This window comes from Episyrphus balteatus, chromosome 1 (assembly GCF_945859705.1).
Source record: "Episyrphus balteatus chromosome 1, idEpiBalt1.1, whole genome shotgun sequence".
Lineage (NCBI taxonomy): Eukaryota > Metazoa > Arthropoda > Insecta > Diptera > Syrphidae > Episyrphus > Episyrphus balteatus.
This window is the reverse complement of record NC_079134.1, coordinates 90705072-90723532: the sequence shown is the minus strand read 5'-3', so window position 1 is coordinate 90723532 and position 18461 is coordinate 90705072. Positions and strand designations below refer to the sequence as shown.

Below are 18461 nucleotides of genomic sequence, written 5' to 3'. Positions count from 1 at the left end.
TGGCAGCAACAATTTTACAAACTTTGGTTCCATTTGATCGCATTCGATTTGATTGAAATAACTGCTTCAACTAAGTCCTCCTCTCGTATTCGAATAAAGTTGAAGGAGGTAATTATACCGCTTGATTCCTCTTGAATAGGGACAATCGATGTCATCATCTAACCTCGGAGATGTCTTCGCAATACCTATTTCCCTCAAGTTTCTCCATAATTTTTTTCTAGAAACAAGGGGACCCAGTTTTTGTTCGTAGTAGTTTTTTTTGCATTTCTTACCATGAAGGCAACTTGATTACGTAGTGCGCAGTACGATTTATGGAAGTACTCCAGTTTGTAATGCCTCCATTGACTGTAAGCAGTATCTCGTTGCAACATTAGAGCGGAAACGTCAGCCAAGGTGGAGCCGAATGTTTGACGAAACGTGTTTTTAAGGGAACATGAACATCAAAAAGTTGAACGGTGGTGGTGGTGGTGCTGCTGCTACTTGCTGTGTCCTTATTTTTTTTCTTCTAATTTACATTAGCCTGACCACGGGCAATCGTTTTTAGGTGCAACCATGTTCCCCTAAAATATTAAAATTCACAGTCTATTCAGGTTGTGATTTTTATAAGTGTCTGTATTCATGGACCAAAATTTTGCGTCTTAGTAAGGGTATGACAGCATCTAAATGATGATCCCACTGTCATACCTGGGCGAAACGCATATGGAGTTGAGGTCACTGAAACTTTTTAATTGAATTATATTCAATCACTCCGCTTAAAAATAAAAATAATTTGTATTATTTTTTCTTCTTTTTTTTATAGAATTGATTACTTTATGCTGTAGCTTTTTCGTGGCCACGTTTCAAGAGCGATGGCCTCTTCAAATAGCTATATTATTGGGGTTTACTACCCTAACGACGAATACTTCAAGAGTGTGTGTTTAAGCGGCTATACTCCGCCTGAGGCATTCCTCTATTTAGATAGTCGGGGGCTTGTACAGGATAGATTGGCAGTTCCGCTAATCTACCACGTCGGGTGAAGAACCGTGGACATGCGACTGCTGTATGACCGGGACAGCCTGGCATTAGGCCGAGATGGGCGTCTTCGCATCAGTAGGACTGTGTCCGATCGGGACCGAAGAGATAGGGTAAGGCAAGAGAACCAGTTTTGGTGGCTTATTAATGTATAGGTAAAAGTGGTCTTCGTTTTGTATGCCGGGGTGGCACAAAAAAAAAAAACAAAAAAAAATATTAAAATAAAATAAAATAAAAATTGCTTGTTGTGGCTGTTCCAGTTTTTAAGTAGTTTTAAGTAGTTTAAGTAGTTTTAGTTAGTTTGTAAGTTTTGAAATATGTAAAAAAATTGATCTGAATCAAAGTTTCTTGTAAATTATTTCTTGGAAAAAATAAAACCATGAAAATATTTGAATTATTCAATTAGTTTTAAGGCCAAAAGGCATTAGTATTAAGAAAAATGAAGAACAACTTAGAGTGCCCTAATAGGGCCAGTAAGTTAGTTGTAAGTACATAATTGATAAGCAGGCTAGTTTTTATGAATTTTTGTCTAGCTTTAAGATAGTTTTAAGATGATGAAAATCAAGAATGAATTTAAAATTGAAAAATTGTAGCTGCCTCTTATTCGGGTGGCCGAGGTTTGCCTCCCGAAACAGAAATTATTTTTTTTTTCTGTAAGTCAATAATCTTCAACAAATAAACGATAGCTAAATAGGTCTCTTTTTCGGAGAATTTATTCGTTTTTGGGTGCAATATTGGATTTTATAAAAGAGTAAGGAATTTATTCCAATCACCGATCAAATTGCAAAAAATAATGAATAATTTCTACGAAAAACCATTTTAAATTATTTAAAAATGTTTAACTACCACTATGCGCATTTTCCAAAATTGTATTCAATGTAAGTAAGTTTTAACTTTTGGGTCATTAAAAAAATTCCGCTATAGCAAAATGTTTCGACGCACTTATTTTGAAAAATGAAAATTTTCAGAAATTACTTAAGCTACACATAAGAAGGCAACTTAGAGACAAATCAAATTCTTTGTCACTTTCAACGCATAATATGTAAGTGCACAAGAAAATGTTGATCTTATATTAACGTTTATGAATATTATTATAAATTATATTATAATTTTCACAGATTTGTTCAAAATGTTCGCCTATCCATTCATTAAAGAAAAATTTCTCCCTAAAACGAGACCTATTTAGCTATCGTTTATTCATGACGATTATTGACTTACAGAAAAAAAAAAAACAATTCTAATTTTGGGAGGCGAACCTCGACCACTCGATTAAGAGGCAACTACTAGCTCACCTAGACTAATACCATGATATAAAAAGACAAGGTATGATCACTAGAGCCGCCATCTTACAAAATGGGGTAATAAGGTTTTGACGTTTAAATTTGGCAAATTCAAAAGCAACAACAATTTTCAAGACAAATTTGTTTACAACAATGGGCAGCTGTCAAAACCTTAAGTAGCCATTATTAAGTTTTGACAGTTCTCGATACAGTTTTTTCTAGTGATCATACCTTCTCTTTTTATACCATGGACTAATACGACTTCTAAGGATAACTTTTATTTATATAAACTGTTTAGAAAATATTAAATCAGGCATGATTTAAAATAGCTTTGAAGATTTTCAAACTTTGAAACGATTATCGTCTATTCGATTATCATTTTCAAAATTACGGAATGACCGACCCCCTAATTTTTTTTGCAAGGAAATTAAAACACTTATGAGAACACTTTTTGAGAAATCTAGAAAAAAGTGTAACGTAGGGTTTGCAATTTTGATAAATAAAATAAAATAGAGATGGAAGCAAATTACTCACAAAAAGTCGTTGTTAGGAATTCTTAAATACAATTTTTAAGAGGGTATACTGTGTGGTTAAAAAATAAGTATTACCTATTACCAATTTCTTCTCATTATTTATTAAATATAATATATGTGTTACTGATAAAAATACCCAAATATTAAAAAACCATGAATGATTTTGTTTTTTTTTTTAACAACCTTGCTTGGCGGTGGGCGCGGACTCAACGACTTTGTGGCCGACTGGAGGTGGTAATTTTTGTCAAAAATGAAAAAAAATAAAAACTTAATTGTAGGTCTGCACAGGTACAAGTTTCTCTGAGTAATTTTTTTCGACATTTATCACCAAAAAATAGATAATGTCAAAAAAAAATTTCATGCCCTAAATTTGGGACTTTTTCGATCGATATCTCGATAACGATGCATGATACGCAAAATCAATTTTCGTATCTCCTCGGATAGTCGGAGTTATTGTCAAAAAAACAATTTTTTCCTTTTTTTCAAATAGTGGAAAAAGCTCATAGCAAATCTTGGTCGAAAACTTCAAGTTAAGCTTTTCTAATCACCCTCTACAACATATCCAAAATTTTGCTTTCTCGATTCATTTGCATTTCTAAGTTGTTTTTGCCGAGGAACTGACTGCAATATATCGTAAGCCGAGAACAATACGAGCATCGTTCTTAGTTTTTTTTTTTTAATATTAGCATTCGAATTATACATTTATATTCTAATAGAGTCAGACCCCGCAGAATACTTTGGGGCCTGAGTGATAGCAATCAATTGATTGGTATTTTTGGAAAGGTCCTTTAATTTGGAAATCAAAATGCAATAACACTGATTGATAGCTGTGAGATAAATCTTTTTTCCACGCCTAGTACGCTGCTGATGCGAAACGGAAAATCTCGTTCTGCAGTACCCAGCTCGGCCAGCGAAATAGAAAATTCTCCAACTCTTTTTCGCAATAACTGCCGGGGACATTAATTGTGTGCGGAAAAATGACGTTTGAGTTTTTTTGTTTTTTATTGTTCATTTTGTCATTGCAATATCTTTCGATTCGAGATGTGTATGTGCTTTTATTTAATTATTTATGTTTTGCAACTTGTGAATATTTTTCCGTTAGGTTTCAAAGCATTTCATTGGAACCGAAAGAAAATTTGGTTCGCATCAGCAGCGTACTAGGTGTGAGCGAATATTTTTCCGTTAGGTTTCACAAGCATTTCATTGGAGACGAAAGAAAATTTGGTTCGCATCAGCAGCGTACTAGGTGTGAGCGAGAGATTTATCTCGAAGCTATCGATTTTTACGGTATCAAAACCATGTACATGCCGACAAACAGCTTCACAAACGAAATCTTATCTATAAAGTGGGGCGGCTTAGCATTAAAAAATATGTCAATTGTGCGCTTTGTGATAAAAGCATGAAATTAACATCGTTGGTAGTACTCAATATAAGAGTCATTTTGAGATATTGGGCCACCCTGTATTCTTTGACTCGCTTTGTTGCATATCATAGTAAAGGTAATGAAACATTTTTACTAATACGATACATAATTTCGAGGTATTTTTAACGCCTGATCAAATAAAATCAAAACCAAAGTGTTTCGACCATCATGTACAAAATTATTGGAGTCTTCATGAATAGTCTTTTACTTAAAGAGCAAGAGTCAGAAATGTATCAATTACTCTTTCTAAATAAGTGGTAGGCTAATGAAATTTTGTATGGGCCTTTTAAATATCATAGAAAAAAATAATAGAATATAAGCATAAAATTATTTTAGGTGAAAGGGTGTTTTTTTAGTGAGATAGAAAGCTTTTGAAATGGTACTATTGCATTACATGGTAAATTTATGCATTTTTTTTTTGACTTCATTCAAATCTTATACATTTTTATTTATTTATTCATCTACGATTATTAATCTACAGATTTGGAGATACTTATAGTACAATATTTATCTTAATGAATACACTGGTCAACAAAATTTAACTTTTTTTTTGCCACAAGAAACAAAATATACTTTTCTAGTAGTTTTTGAGGTGCTGAATCCGAATCTGAAGTCAGAAAAATTTGATTGGCCTTCGTTTTTGAAATACAGTGGAATCTCGCTAACTTGAACACATACAAAACCAGGCCTGTTCAAGTTATTGGATTGTTCAAGTTACTGGAACATATAAAAAAGTATGAATTCAATTTGTTATTATAAATTAATGTAAATGACGCAAAACATGATTACGAACGTAGTAACCTACATTGAAGAAATTCAAACTTCTGTTGAAATACATTTTTTTTTTCAAGTTACAGAGCTTCAAATACTTTAATTATTCAACTTATAGAGTCAGCAATAAAAAAGTTCAAGAAAATAGGATGTTCAAGTTATTGGATTGTTCAAGTTATCGTATGTTCAAGTTAGCGAGAGTCTACTGTATTACCGTTAGAAAATGTCAAAAAACGTAATTTTGGCTGTTTTCGAGGTTCTGTTTTTATGTGAGGTAATTCATCATGAACAAATTTGTAACGGTTATTATAAGAACTGATATTCTTCTTTCAAAAACTGTTTAAATTTTCCCGATATCTCTTTTATTGCTCGAGATATCTTAAGTTTCATTTAATAAGTCAAAGAGAAACTAAACTTAATCTAAAGTTTAAGTCACTGGGTCACAGAATTGTTGCCAAAAAAAACCAAAATATACTTTTCTGAAGGTTTTCGAGCTGCTGAACTCAAATCCGCAATCAGAAAAATTGTATTAGCCTCCGTTCTTGAAATATAACCGTTATAAAAAAACACTTTTTTGCATTTTATAACGGTAATATTTTAAGAACGAAGGCTTATAGAATTTTTATAATTGTGGATTCGAGTTCAGCAACCCAAAAACCTTCAGAAAAGTATATATTGATTCTTGTGGCAACTAAAGTGTAATTTGGTTGGCCAGTGTTGTTTCTTATTCATAGACCGCTACTTAAATTTTAAATATCTCGGGCAATAAAAGAGATATCGGAAAGAATTAAACATTTATTGAAAGAATAAAACTAGCTCTTATAGTCACCGTTACAAATTTATTCAAAATTATATACTCCACATAAAAACATAACCTCGAAAACAGCCAAAATTACGTTTTTTGACATTTTCTAACGGTAATATTTCAAAAACGAAGGCCAATCAAATTTTTCTGACTTCAGATTCGGATTCAGCACCCCAAAAACTACTAGAAAAGTATATTTTGGTTCTTGTGGCAAAAACCTTGTTGACCAGTGATATTAATTTAAAATATTACATTTATGTGTTCAAAACGCTACCAATAAATTTTTGAAGACATTTCTGATGAAGCTTATGAGAACCAAAAATAAAACAAATCTTAATTATATTTACCATGGAATATTAAATTTTCATGAAAAACTTTAAAGAGCTTGCTTTTATATTTCATTGAATTAAAATTGTTAGGGAGTGAGGTGCGTAAGTTAAGTATGAAAATTAATTGTGCAGTTTGTGATAAAAGGATCATTATATAAATTTCATTTTAAGATATTGGGCCACTTAATATTTAACCTAGGAGGATGTACATGAGCCATCTAGGGGATAGTACGATAACTAAGTCGGTGAAAATTAGTAACAAATTCTTGTAAAGGAGTCAAATACAAGCATTTTTTTTTTGCTATGGGGGAGGTCTATCTCTCCCCGTTTAGGATGGAGTGGCAATTTTCTAAAAAATAACTCAAAATTAAAAAAAAATTATTTAAAAATGACGGCAATACCTACAGTTATGAATGATACCTTTTTCAAAAGCCAGTATTTCACACTTTATTTTAATTTTTAATTCAAGTTATTTCTATCAATAATTTTTGAAATAATCGATTTCAAAGTCAAAATTTGGGAAAAAAATTTAAAAAATTACATTTGATACAATTTTTGTAAGGACTGTGGATTTCAATACAAAATTTTCTTATAAAATAAACTGCCTAAAATGATTTCTAATCAAATCCTATGCCGTTTAGTTTTTGAGAAAATTGAAAAATAGGAAAACTACTTTTTTTTATTGCACGTGTTTTAATGATGTTATTGCTTAGTGCTTAGGGCTTAGTGCCTTTTCTTCCGAAGGGGACTTTTAATTAAAAAGCTTTTGACACTAGCGCCTGCCTGGCGACTTTACATACCCTGAATGAATGAATGAATGTTGTGTGGGGAGAATATTGCACTGCGACCTTAAAGGTCTATTGTGCCCCCAATTTTGGCTGCAATTTACTACTTACAGTACGATCTCCAGTTTGATACGTGTTTTAATGATGTTATTGCTTAGTGCTTAGGGCTTAGTGCCTTTTCTTCCGAAGGGGACTTTTAATTAAAAAGCTTTTGACACTAGCGCCTGCCTGGCGACTTTACATACCCTGAATGAATGAATGAATGTTGTGTGGGGAGAATATTGCACTGCGACCTTAAAGGTCTATTGTGCCCCCAATTTTGGCTGCAATTTACTACTTACAGTACGATCTCCAGTTTGATACTTTTTTAGGTATTTAATTAGCTGGAGTATTTCTATCGATGATAGATCTTTACTTGTTACCTGGTGCTGGCCCAGGTGTCTGTGTCTTTGGTGCATCAGTGCTTCACAGTTGTCCAGTATGTGTTCTGGGAGTTTCTTTCCAAATTTTGTTCGTTTGGCCTCCTCATCGGTTTTTATCATTTGTTTGATTGTGCTGTCTTCAATTCCGCAATATGGTTTTGGGCCCATAAGAAGTGCGGTTGCACCTGCTTTTGCTAAGGTTTCTGCCACTTCGTTCCCTTGTACTCCAACATGTCCAAGTACCCAGTAGAGTGCTATTTTATTTGCCTTCCAAGCTCGTTCATCTTATTCGAACATTCCCATACGAGTTTGGAATTGATGGCGTATGAGTTTATAGCTTTAAGTGCGGCTTGGCTATCTGATATGATGGCAATGTTTTGGTTTTTGTATTTTCTTTCGAGATTTCGTTCTGCGCATTTATCTATAGCGTTGATTTCCGCTTGAAAAATGCTCGGAAACTGTCCCATTGGAATGGAAATTTTGGTTCTAGGCCCAAATATTCCTGCTTCAGTTCCATCAGCTGCTCTCGATCCATCAGTGTACCACTTGATGGCGTTTGCATTGAAAATGTAGTTCGTGGATTCACTTACCCACTCTGCCTTATTACTAAACTGTGTTTGAAAGTTTTTCTCGTAATTATATTTATTGATCATCTTGGGATGTCAAGGAGGTTTTTAACTGCGGTGTTCGATATTAAGTCCCTTTCTTTGAGACCTATAGTCTTGACGGTACTAGTTCCATCCTTTGCAAATCTCAAGATTGTTCCGTTAGCAGTACTACTTATTACTTCATGTAGTGGTGTCAAGTGGAGAATGACTTCCATTGCTGCTGTAGGGCAAGTTCTCATTGAATCAGTAATACATCAGCAGGCTAATCTTTGAACTTTGTTTAATGTCTTTTTAGTTGTAACCAGTTCGGTTCTTTTGTGCCAAACAACCGCCCCGTATGTGATAATGTGTCTCACTTTCATGGTATACATCCACCTTAGGATATTTGGTTTACTACACCCCCATGATTTATTTGTCAGTCTACGGCATGTCATAAGAGCTTTTGAGGTTTTCCTGACTGTTATTTCTAAGTGTTTATTCCAGAGGAGTTTACTGTCTAATGTGATACCTAGATACTTTACCTCTCTCTCTCTAGGTCTATGACCTTACCACCCACCGTTAAACACCATTATTTACCTGTGACTGAAAGTCCTCTTTGGATGCGCAAAGGGTGTCCTCGAACTTCCCGTAGGTGGTTATTACAATATCGTCGGCAAAACCAAGACATCGAATACCCAGCGATGCTAGATGTTCCAGTAATTCATTTACTACAAGGCTCCACAGCAAGGGTGATAGTACCCCTTCCTGTGGACAGCCTCTTGTTGTGATGATTTTCTTTGTTGTTACACCAGTAGTTGCCTCTGCCGTTCTTGTGCTCAACATTTTCTCAATTCATAATGGTGGGCGGAACACCATTTCTTACAAGAGCCTTAGATACTGATTCATGAGAGGTGTTATCAAAGGCCCCCTCTATATCTAGGAAGGCACATAGTGCAGTTTCTTTAACATTTAACTCTTTCGAACCCAAGCTATGAAAATCAATATTAAAAAATGTTTTTCAGTATTATCGTATCAAAAACATCACAACTAAGAAATATGAATAGCCAAAAGTTATTTTCCAAAATAAAAAATAGCAAAACTAATCTGTTACTCTCATGCTACATGTCATTAAAATACACTGCCTATGACCACCAAAAAAAGTCGGACGACTGAGAAAATAACTTTTTATAGAACAATAATATTTGCTCCTTTTTCTAAGCCAAAAAGCAAAACACTTTCTGGATTAACTTTTTTTATATCTTTTTTTTCAAAATTATGACCATATACATATAAAAAAATTTTTTTTTGCAAAAAAAAAAAAGAAAAAATGTGAAATTCAGTTCCTTTTTCGATAAAAAAAATAAAGGTTTGATATTTGACTAAATTTTTGTAATAATCCAGTAACTAGACATCGTTATCTTTCATTTGAGCCATCGAAACCTAAAAAAATATTTAATGGAATATTTTTTACGAATTTTTTAAAAATATGTTACATGAGAGTAACGCTGGGTCCGAAAGGGTTAATGCTTTTTGTACGGTGTTCTTTAATTCGTATAGAGCAGTTTCAGTTGACTTACCTGCCCTCTAGGCATGTTGGCGACTATTCAGAGTCATTTTTATGAGTACTTCTGATCTTATGAAGTTGCCAATTAATTTTTCCAATGTCTTCAGTATGAAAGATGTCAAGCTTATTGGCCTTATTTTTTTTTTTGACAGGAGGAAATCTTCAAAAGACACTTGGCAGTATTCGACACCAAGTAGTGTGGGACTCTTAACCAATAAAACTACCTCTTTATCAGGACCAATCTTGAGAAATCGAAATCAGATTTTTCTTTCTTAACTTTGTAAAATCACTTTGGGGGAAGTTTAAACATTAAATACTTTCCCATGTTTTTTAGACCATAAGCTCATGAGGCTTGGTTCTTCTTAATCTCCGAACATGGTTTCTTGTATTCAAGACGGACACCATTTCAGAATTGGTATGACTTTGCATTCTCTGATTATGCGATACAGCGTATTTTTTAACAACTTCTGTAACCGTTTCTATTTGTAAGTCACGATGTAGATCGCTATTTCTTATGTACCAAGGTGCATTGACTATTCCGCGAAGGACTTTGTTTTGGAATTTTTGGATGATTTCGGTATTTGTTTTCTTTGTACAGCCTTTGTAGATCTTTGTAGGTCCAAACAGGTTTTAGTACTTGATTTTACAGCATTATTTTGTTTTGGGTTGATAAATCAGAGTTGTTACCAAGTAACCAGTACATTTTTCTATATTTCAAGTTTAGTTCTTCTCTTTTCTTTTTGATGTGCTCTTTCCACTTTAAGCCTGGTACGCTGCTCGCGCTAAATTTTAGCTCCCATACAAACTATCGAAAATTTTTAGCCGAGATAAAATGGATCCCATACAAGTTATCGATAACTTGTATGGGAATTTTATCTCAGCTTAAATTTAGCGCGAGCAGCGTACCAGGCTTTAGCTTTGCATCCAAAGTCATTTCAAGGTATTTGGCCGTATTGGCGTAAGGTACAGCTTCATTATTAATGAATATTGGAGTATTGTTTATCTTTTTATTTGTAAAGTTTATATGTGAAGATTTAGTTTCATTGAGTTTGATACGCCATTTTTCGGTCCAAGCTCTCAGTGTGTCGACGGCATTTTGTAGTTTTACTGCTGCCTTAGAGTAATCACACCATTATGGTGTGATTACCAACTGGAATATCCCTTGTGTATAGTAAATACAGGGTAGGACCTAGGACACTTCCTTGTGGTACACCAGCTTCTATTTTCTTCAATTCCGAATATTCTTGATCTTACCTTACTCTAAACAATCGGTTTGAGATGTACGATTTTAATATTTCAAAGTACTGCCTGGGAAGATCCCTTTGCAGTTTGTACTCAAGTCAACGTTGTCAAAAGCTTGGGCAACATCTAAGAATATAGCTGAACAAACTTGTTTTTCTTCTAATGCTTTTTCTATTACATCCGTTATTCTATGAACTTGGTCTATCGTGGAATGTTTATTTCTAAAGCCAAACTGATGATTTGGGATTAACCTTCTTTCTTCTATGATTTTGCTAAGTCTCTTCAGAAGCAGTTTTTCAAAAACTTTTGCCATAATTGGTATAAGCGATATTGGTCTGTAAGACGTCACTTCTGTAGGTGCATTACCTTGCTGGGGTATGAAAATAACTTCTGCAATTTTCCAATGGTGTGGGACATACCGTTGCTTAAGGGGGGGTTTCCATAGCATTTTAATGGAAGACGGTTGACTAATTGTTGTATAACTTTTGCAGTTTATAAGATAATCTTATGAAACGTACTTTTTTGAAAAGGTAATAAACGTACAAATATTTTTGCATCATTTAAATTTTAGAAACATTTCTTGTGCGATTTTTATAAGGGTCGAAAATGATTCTTTTCCTGCAAATTTAGATTGAATCAGAATTTTGGTTGGGGCACCGTTGTTTATAAACTTTTTATTTATTTTTTTTTTGTTTTATAATGATCAAATGTGTTTTCATGCAGTACGCGAAACAGATTTTTTTTTATTAGAAAAAAAGCTTCGTTAATTTGTTGTAATTTCATGTTTTTTTACTCACTCTTCTTAGAATAACTTTACCGTTTATTAGTGTTTTTAGATGAAACAAAAAGAAAACAATAAAGGGAAATTAGGAGAATCCAATAAAATTTCTAAAATTTAATTTGAAGTTAGTTTGAACGGTTAATTTGAAGGAAAGGTGTCAAAATGCACTTTTTTAGCATTTTGGTCGTGGGGCAAAGCGTGATTATTTTTGAAAATGTTTTTGTATTTTTTAATGAGAAGTTAATAAAGTTGTTCATGCAACCCGTTTGCCAAAAAAAATATTTTTTTTTATTTACACACTAAAAATTTGATTTTAATAAACCAATATTTGCATTCTGTTTTTGAGGAAGGGGCAGTCAAAGCATCCACAATTTATTTTTATTATTTTTTTTCATTATATTTCAAATCAGTTTCAAAAAAAATATATATATTTTTGCTCACAGTATTTTTAATATAAATTGTTGAAAAAGTGTCTATTTTAGCTTTTTTTACTTTGAAAATTCCATTGATCACGCACACATGCAAATTTAGTTCAAAAGAATGCCACGCATAAGCTGGCGCTGATGAACTCTTTTTTTCTGTTCTTTTCTATTTATTGAAAAAAAACTTGGTCTTGCGCTCTCATTTTCTCGTTATATTTTGTTTTTGTTTTTTGTGTTTACATAATATGTACTTTTTTTTTTTTGTTTCCTATTTCCTCACTCAGGCAGGCAGAAATCATTCATGAAATTATGAAGATGCTGCAGAGAGTAGGTAGATAGTAGATATTTTTTGCAAGATCATTATCTTTTGTTTTCAAAAAGGGTTGTTTTGTTCTTGTTGACTCTTGGGTTTTTTTCTAACAATTCATTTCGTGTTTATAATATCGCACCCGCGGTTGCGAGTTGACACTTTTGGGTTTTTTTTTTTTTTGGTGTCAGCGAAATTCTTTGCATTGTGTAATATTCACATCGCTCGTGCGGGGATATAGGTAAAGGATTAGATATGTGGTATGCATTTGTTTGTGTGTAAAAATGTGTATTGACATTTGACATGTGCTTGTGCACAATGATTGATTTCTATATTTAGGTTGATTTCTGGGTTGTATTGTTTATTATACTACACTCGCTTGTGCGTGCGGGGTTATATAATATAAATATGTCCTTTTGTTTTTCATTGTCTTTGTTTATATGTTGCGGATTCGGTTTTTTTTTGTAGGTTTGTAGGTATAATAGTTATATTTTCGCGGGGGAATGTGTAAAGGGTTATATAAGTGTATTTGTGGTTAGAATGCACCTGATGGTATTTATAGAAATAGTTTTGAATAGGTGAAGATGCTCAGTATGTTTCCTTAGCAAAAACAAAGTTTTTAAAATTACACCTACTGAGGAAACAAGCAAAAAAGTAGCTAATGCCTATCTGAATTTATAAATAAAATATCAGTTTGAAAAAATAGATCATTTTTTTTTTCAAAGTGTTGAGCTTGAAAATTATTTTTGAAAACTTCCCTAAACTTTGATTACATAGTTGAAAAATTAATTTCAAGGTTTAAAAAAAAGTAACTTATAAGTTACACTGGTCAACAAGCTTTTTGCCACAAGAACCAAAATATACTTTTTTAAAGGTTTTTGAGTTGCTGAACTCGAATGCGCAATCAGAAAAATGCTATTGGCAACAAATTTGTTTATAATGAATTACCCCACATAAAAACAGAAGCTAGAAAAGAGCCAAAATGACGTTTTTCAGCATTTTATAACGGTTATATCTCAAAAACGGAGGCCAATCAAATTTTTTTTGACTTCAGATTCGAGTTCAGCATATCAAAAACCTATAGAAAAGTATATTTTGGTTCTTGTGGCAAAAAAAAAGTTCAATTTTGTTGACCAGTGTTATTAATGCTGCCTTATTTTTGTTTCCTAATAATGTAGGTATAGGTAAATAAAAAACAAAATCGATTCAACTGAGTTCATTGCATTGGTGACTCTAAAAAAATCTTTATTAAAAAGGTGTTGAAAGTAAATTGGATTGATATCGAGTCCATCCTCAAACAACATATAGATAAGAACCTAAACATTCTATATATTGTAAGTAAATACATTTCCATGTCAGCCGGCACGCGCGTGTGCGAGATAAAAAATTGCTCAACGAAGAACAACTGAAAAGTGAGCAAGAACCTGAAAACCAATCCTTCTGCGCATCTACTCATATTTTTAAACAAACTACACAAAGGATACTGTCAAGTATATTATATCAATGCACCCATATAACACATCCTCTACCTGCTTCTCCGCTGAACAACTATAATTATTATTATAATGCAAAAAATTTCTCTGATACACAAAAAACTCAAATGCCATCCACAACAGCAACATGGAAACAAGTTTTCATTTCAAAAATAAATAGGTATACACTCCAGAAATCTTTCATGAAAATATTGAATTTCAAACCAGTTTTCGTCCACAAACACCATATCGTCGGTGAAACCAGAAAAGTGTGTAACTCCAAATTTTCTGAAAATTAGATTTGAATGCCATTTGTTAGACAAACCTAATATCTACCGATCCTTAAACTCAGAATCCCCTTTAAGTTCATAGTTTTTATTTTATTAGCAAATTAGAAAATGAAAACTCATACAAATGCCTTCAAAACTATTTTGTTTTTTTGCTCTCCTATAAAATTTGCTAAAATGGAGTTACACAGTTTTCTGGTTTCACCGACGATATCCATATAAAGATCTATGTAGTATACCTACATCCATTTGCATGTCACCCCGCACGCGTGAGTGCGATGGCGATCTCACAAAGAGACAATGAATGAAAACCATAACCAACATCCTGAGAGTAAAAAACCAGAGAATTCGATGGCGAGAGAGCGAAACACATTCACTAATACACACAAATGCTTTTACATGAGATTTGACTTTGCTGAAAAAGGGAACCCAGTCTTAAGGCGTGCATTTATTATATATTGGAGTTTTATGAAGGCTTTCAATGGCATTTCTTTCATAACCTGAGCAGTAATTAGATCGTAACCTGGCGATTTTTTTATTTTATAGTTGATGTAAACACATACATTTGATTTCTTTTAGTCTTACAATTGGTATTTCACTTTCATCTATCTTATCAACAATCTGTAAGCTATTTTCAGCCGTGTTTGTTGGGTATGGCTTTAAATTCGTAAGATGCTCCGCAAAAAGGTTAGCTTTTTCTTTTGGGTTACCGATCCATTTTCCATCTTGAGATTTCAAGGGCGAGTTTTGTAACTGCGGTGTTTTCAGGCGCTTGGCTGCTTTCCATAGCGAAAAATCGGTTGAAGAATCACTCATTAAATTCTTTAGGAATGTACTGAGTGAATCATTTTTGAATTTATAAATTTGTTTTTTTTAAGATTGTTGCTTAGACGGTTAAACGTTGTTTTATCATCTGGAAATCTAGTATTTTGCAATTTTCTTTGTGCTATTCTTTTCTCTCATATCAACTCTCTAATCTCTTAAGGATATTTTAATTCATTTTGTCTTCTAGAAAATGTTGGAGTACTTTCTTCAGCAGCCTGTTGCACATCAGCAATAAATTGTTCCACTTCATGGTCAATTTGCTCGATTGTATCCATGGGAGATCTTAGATTTATAAAACTTAAAAGCTCTCTAAAATAACTCCAGTTTGTTTTCTTATTTACAAGCTTTGGATTACTTTTTTCTATTACTTCCGATTCACTTAGTGATAGAATCACTGGAGTATGATCTGATATCTGAGATCATAATTACTTTCGACACTAATGTGATTTCGTTTGATTCCCTTAGCCTTAATGACTTCGGATGGGTTGTATCCTTCTTCCCTATTTTTGGAATGAAGATTACTTTAGCTCTTCTCCACAGACTTGGTATACCCAAGTGCTACGCTGCTTCGAAGAATGCTAATTAGCTGTGGCATTAATTCTTCTTTACCTCTTTGTAATAGTGCGGGAAAGATACCATCGACTCCGGGTGACTTGAAGGTTTGAAAGGTATTTATTGCCGGTTCTTTTCGCCTCATTAAAGAGTTATTTTTTCACTGGATCTTAGTTTTGACACATTTTTGTTCTACCAAGGTGCATCTTTCTGTCTTTTCATGGGCTTTATAGGGCAACTGAGTTCGAACGCCTCATTTATTGCCCCACCGACCTCATTAACTATTTGCTCCAACTCATATTGACTTGTTGTCGTTCTTGCTGGACCAATTTGTTCAAGATTGGTCTTTAGAGCAGTTTTGTAGATGTTCCAGTTCGTTTTTCTTGAATTTTTTCCAGAGGTATTCTCTGTTTGAAGGCCTTCAAGGTTAAACGTTATGATTCTATGATCAGACAGTGAGGGTTCGTTGGAAACTTTCTAATCCCTTAATAAGATACTTACATTCGGGGTTCCGAATATCAAGTCTTACACTTCATTTCTAGTTCTAGTTACATATTGGGGTATTGAATGTATCTAGATTTTATTCGATAATAAAATTTTAAAGTTACTCACCCCTTTGATTAATATCGGAACAACCCCATGTTGTATGGTGAGCGTTGGCGTCGCATCCAACCAACAACGGTAGTTTTTTATTGTTGCAGTAGTCAACCACCTTCTGTATTTCAGCAGGCGGTATGTTGTCATCATCACGGGCAAAGTATGTTGCAGCTACAACCATCGTGCAGGGATTGTCCTCGATGTATATCTGTGCTTGTATTGGAACAAGGTCCCGCGTCATAAATTCTGAAAGACATATAACTCGTAATTTATATTATTTCTGATCATTATGCATGTTCTGGGGGAGGTGCTTCTCGTGTCCCATATTAAATTGGAGTTCATACTTGTTAGGCCCCTTACTTGACCCCCGTTAATCCAGGGTTCTTGGACCAGCACTAAACCCAGGTTATCCGCCGTGAATTTCAATCATTTTGTTTACAGAAGAGGGGCGAATGCCCCATCATCTGCAAGCAGATGTTCTTCCTCCTCTTCAGTTGGAAATGCTTCATCGGAGCTCACTCGTGAAGGAGAGAGGTCCATGCCCTCATCTTCTCCGTTCACTGAGCCTTTCTCCATCTCGACATCTTGATTCACCTGTACTACTACTGGAAGACTTGGAGGGGGTGGAGGTGGTGGTGGTAAGTTGATAGGATTTATTGCAAGGAGGTTTTTGGGGTTTTGTTGGTGGTTGGAGGTTGGTTTGTTGGGTCAGAGGCAGGGATGGGACTTTTTGAAAAAAATGTCGAAGTAGATTTGAACAAATAGCGCAGTAGATTCATTTTTATCGCAGTAGATTTTTATATTTGTATAAAATTTCATAAAAATTAACAAAAACTCAACATTTATTTCTTTTTAAGAAAATATAACAAAAACAGAACAAAAGACAAATGTATGCATTGACTGCAATCAGAAATACGATCAAACAAAAATAATATGTTCATAACATATTAATATGAGATTCACGTGAACCCGAAACATTTTTGTTCGCATAGAAATTAAAAATATATTGTAATTTTCCCCCGAATGGAATTTATATTTTCGGCAAAACTAGTTCCTTGTGCGTCACTAAAATTTTAGTTAGAAAAGACCTGTCGACTACCTCACTCATTACCTGAAAAAAAAGTTCACAACTTTCCGCACGGAACTTATAAAGGCTTGGCCACAATGGAGGGTATGCGGTATAGCGGTAACGATATTTGTACTAAAAACATTCCACACCTGAACGTTGATGTGTCAGTTTGGAATTTTTTTCATACAAGTACCCTCACCGCTACCCGTACCGCTACCGCATACCCTCCAGTGTGGCCAAGCCTTAATAGGGTAAAAGTAAAATTGAAAAATTGAATTTTTTCGGGTGAAATCTTGTTCACATGAAAATCGATGATTTATTTTAAAACAAAAAGTGCAGTAGATTTTATTTAAAGGCAGTAGATTTGTTTCTTGAAAAAAATGCAGTAGATCTACTGCAATTGCAGCAAAGTCCCATCCCTGGTCAGAGGTAGTTGGATCATTACTTTGATGGTGTGTATTTGTCTCTGCATCTTGTGAAGTATTTTTCCTGAGGCCAGTAACGGGAATTTTCCCGAACTTAAAGTGCAGTTCGTGACCTACATTTGTGATGGTTTTGGCAGAGTTGGTGTCGATCTTTGCCACCAGTAGCTTGCCTTTGCCTTCTGCCTTGCTCTTGATGATTTTCCATGCTTTAACACAAAGTCCATAATTTGAGCTTCAATCAGGGCCAAGGATTTCTGGTCCTCCTGATCCTTACGTCTTAGAAGGAACATCGTTATGGTATGCAACTTGGGAATGTTTTCTCCCAAGCATGCAACCAGAGCAGTGCCCTTCCAAATGTTTAGTCTTGTGGCTTTCTCTTTAAGCCAGTACGCTGTTTGTTGGCCAGCACAGTCTACAACAAGCAGGCCTGTCTTAAAGTGGATCCATTTAAACTGTAGCTTGTGTTTCCAGCCCAAAGACACTTCCTCAATGATTCTCTCCTCGAGTGCTATCAGTTCGTCGGTACCAAGAGTTACGTCAGGATATTCTTTTGGTAGAATGAATGGCTATCCTTACGCTTTTGGTGGTATTGGCGTACGACAGTGGTCTTCGGCTAGTGTTCAGCGCGGTGTTTGATCCTTTCTGCTGAGTGGCCCAATCTTGGTTTTTTCACCTCTTGCCTTTGGGGAGGGGTAATATGGTGATTTTTCCTCTTACCTTGTCCCTGGCTTTTGAAGGATTCAGCTATAAGCTCAGATCTCCTTTCCTCCACCCTCCTTTTTTTCTTCTTTTCCCTTCCGCTAAAAAATCGAGGAACCGCCTTGTAGCCGCTCCACTTAGACCTTTCCTGGGGCCCTATTTTGTAAAACGATAATCGTTGAAACTACTTCGTTCTTGTTCAAATGCGATTAGGTATTACGATAATCGTTTGATTTCAACGATACTCGTTAATGCTTAGTACTGTCATTTGCC

At 34.4% G+C, this 18461-nt stretch overlaps 1 protein-coding gene across 3 annotated transcripts in view; it reads left to right on the top strand.

Moving 5' to 3' along the window:
* LOC129907361 (transmembrane channel-like protein 7) overlaps positions 1-18461 on the top strand; it is a 191019-nt gene that overhangs the window by 63892 nt on the left and 108666 nt on the right. Inside the window, exon 3 of one of the 3 annotated variants that reach the window (XM_055983536.1) lies at positions 800-2284. The exons of the other annotated variants lie outside the window; for them this stretch is intronic. Within the exon in view, the coding sequence (XP_055839511.1) occupies positions 800-805 (6 nt within the window). The 3' untranslated portion in view covers positions 806-2284. Of the gene's footprint in view, positions 1-799; positions 2285-18461 lie in introns of those variants that run through there. 3 annotated transcript variants of the gene reach the window in all.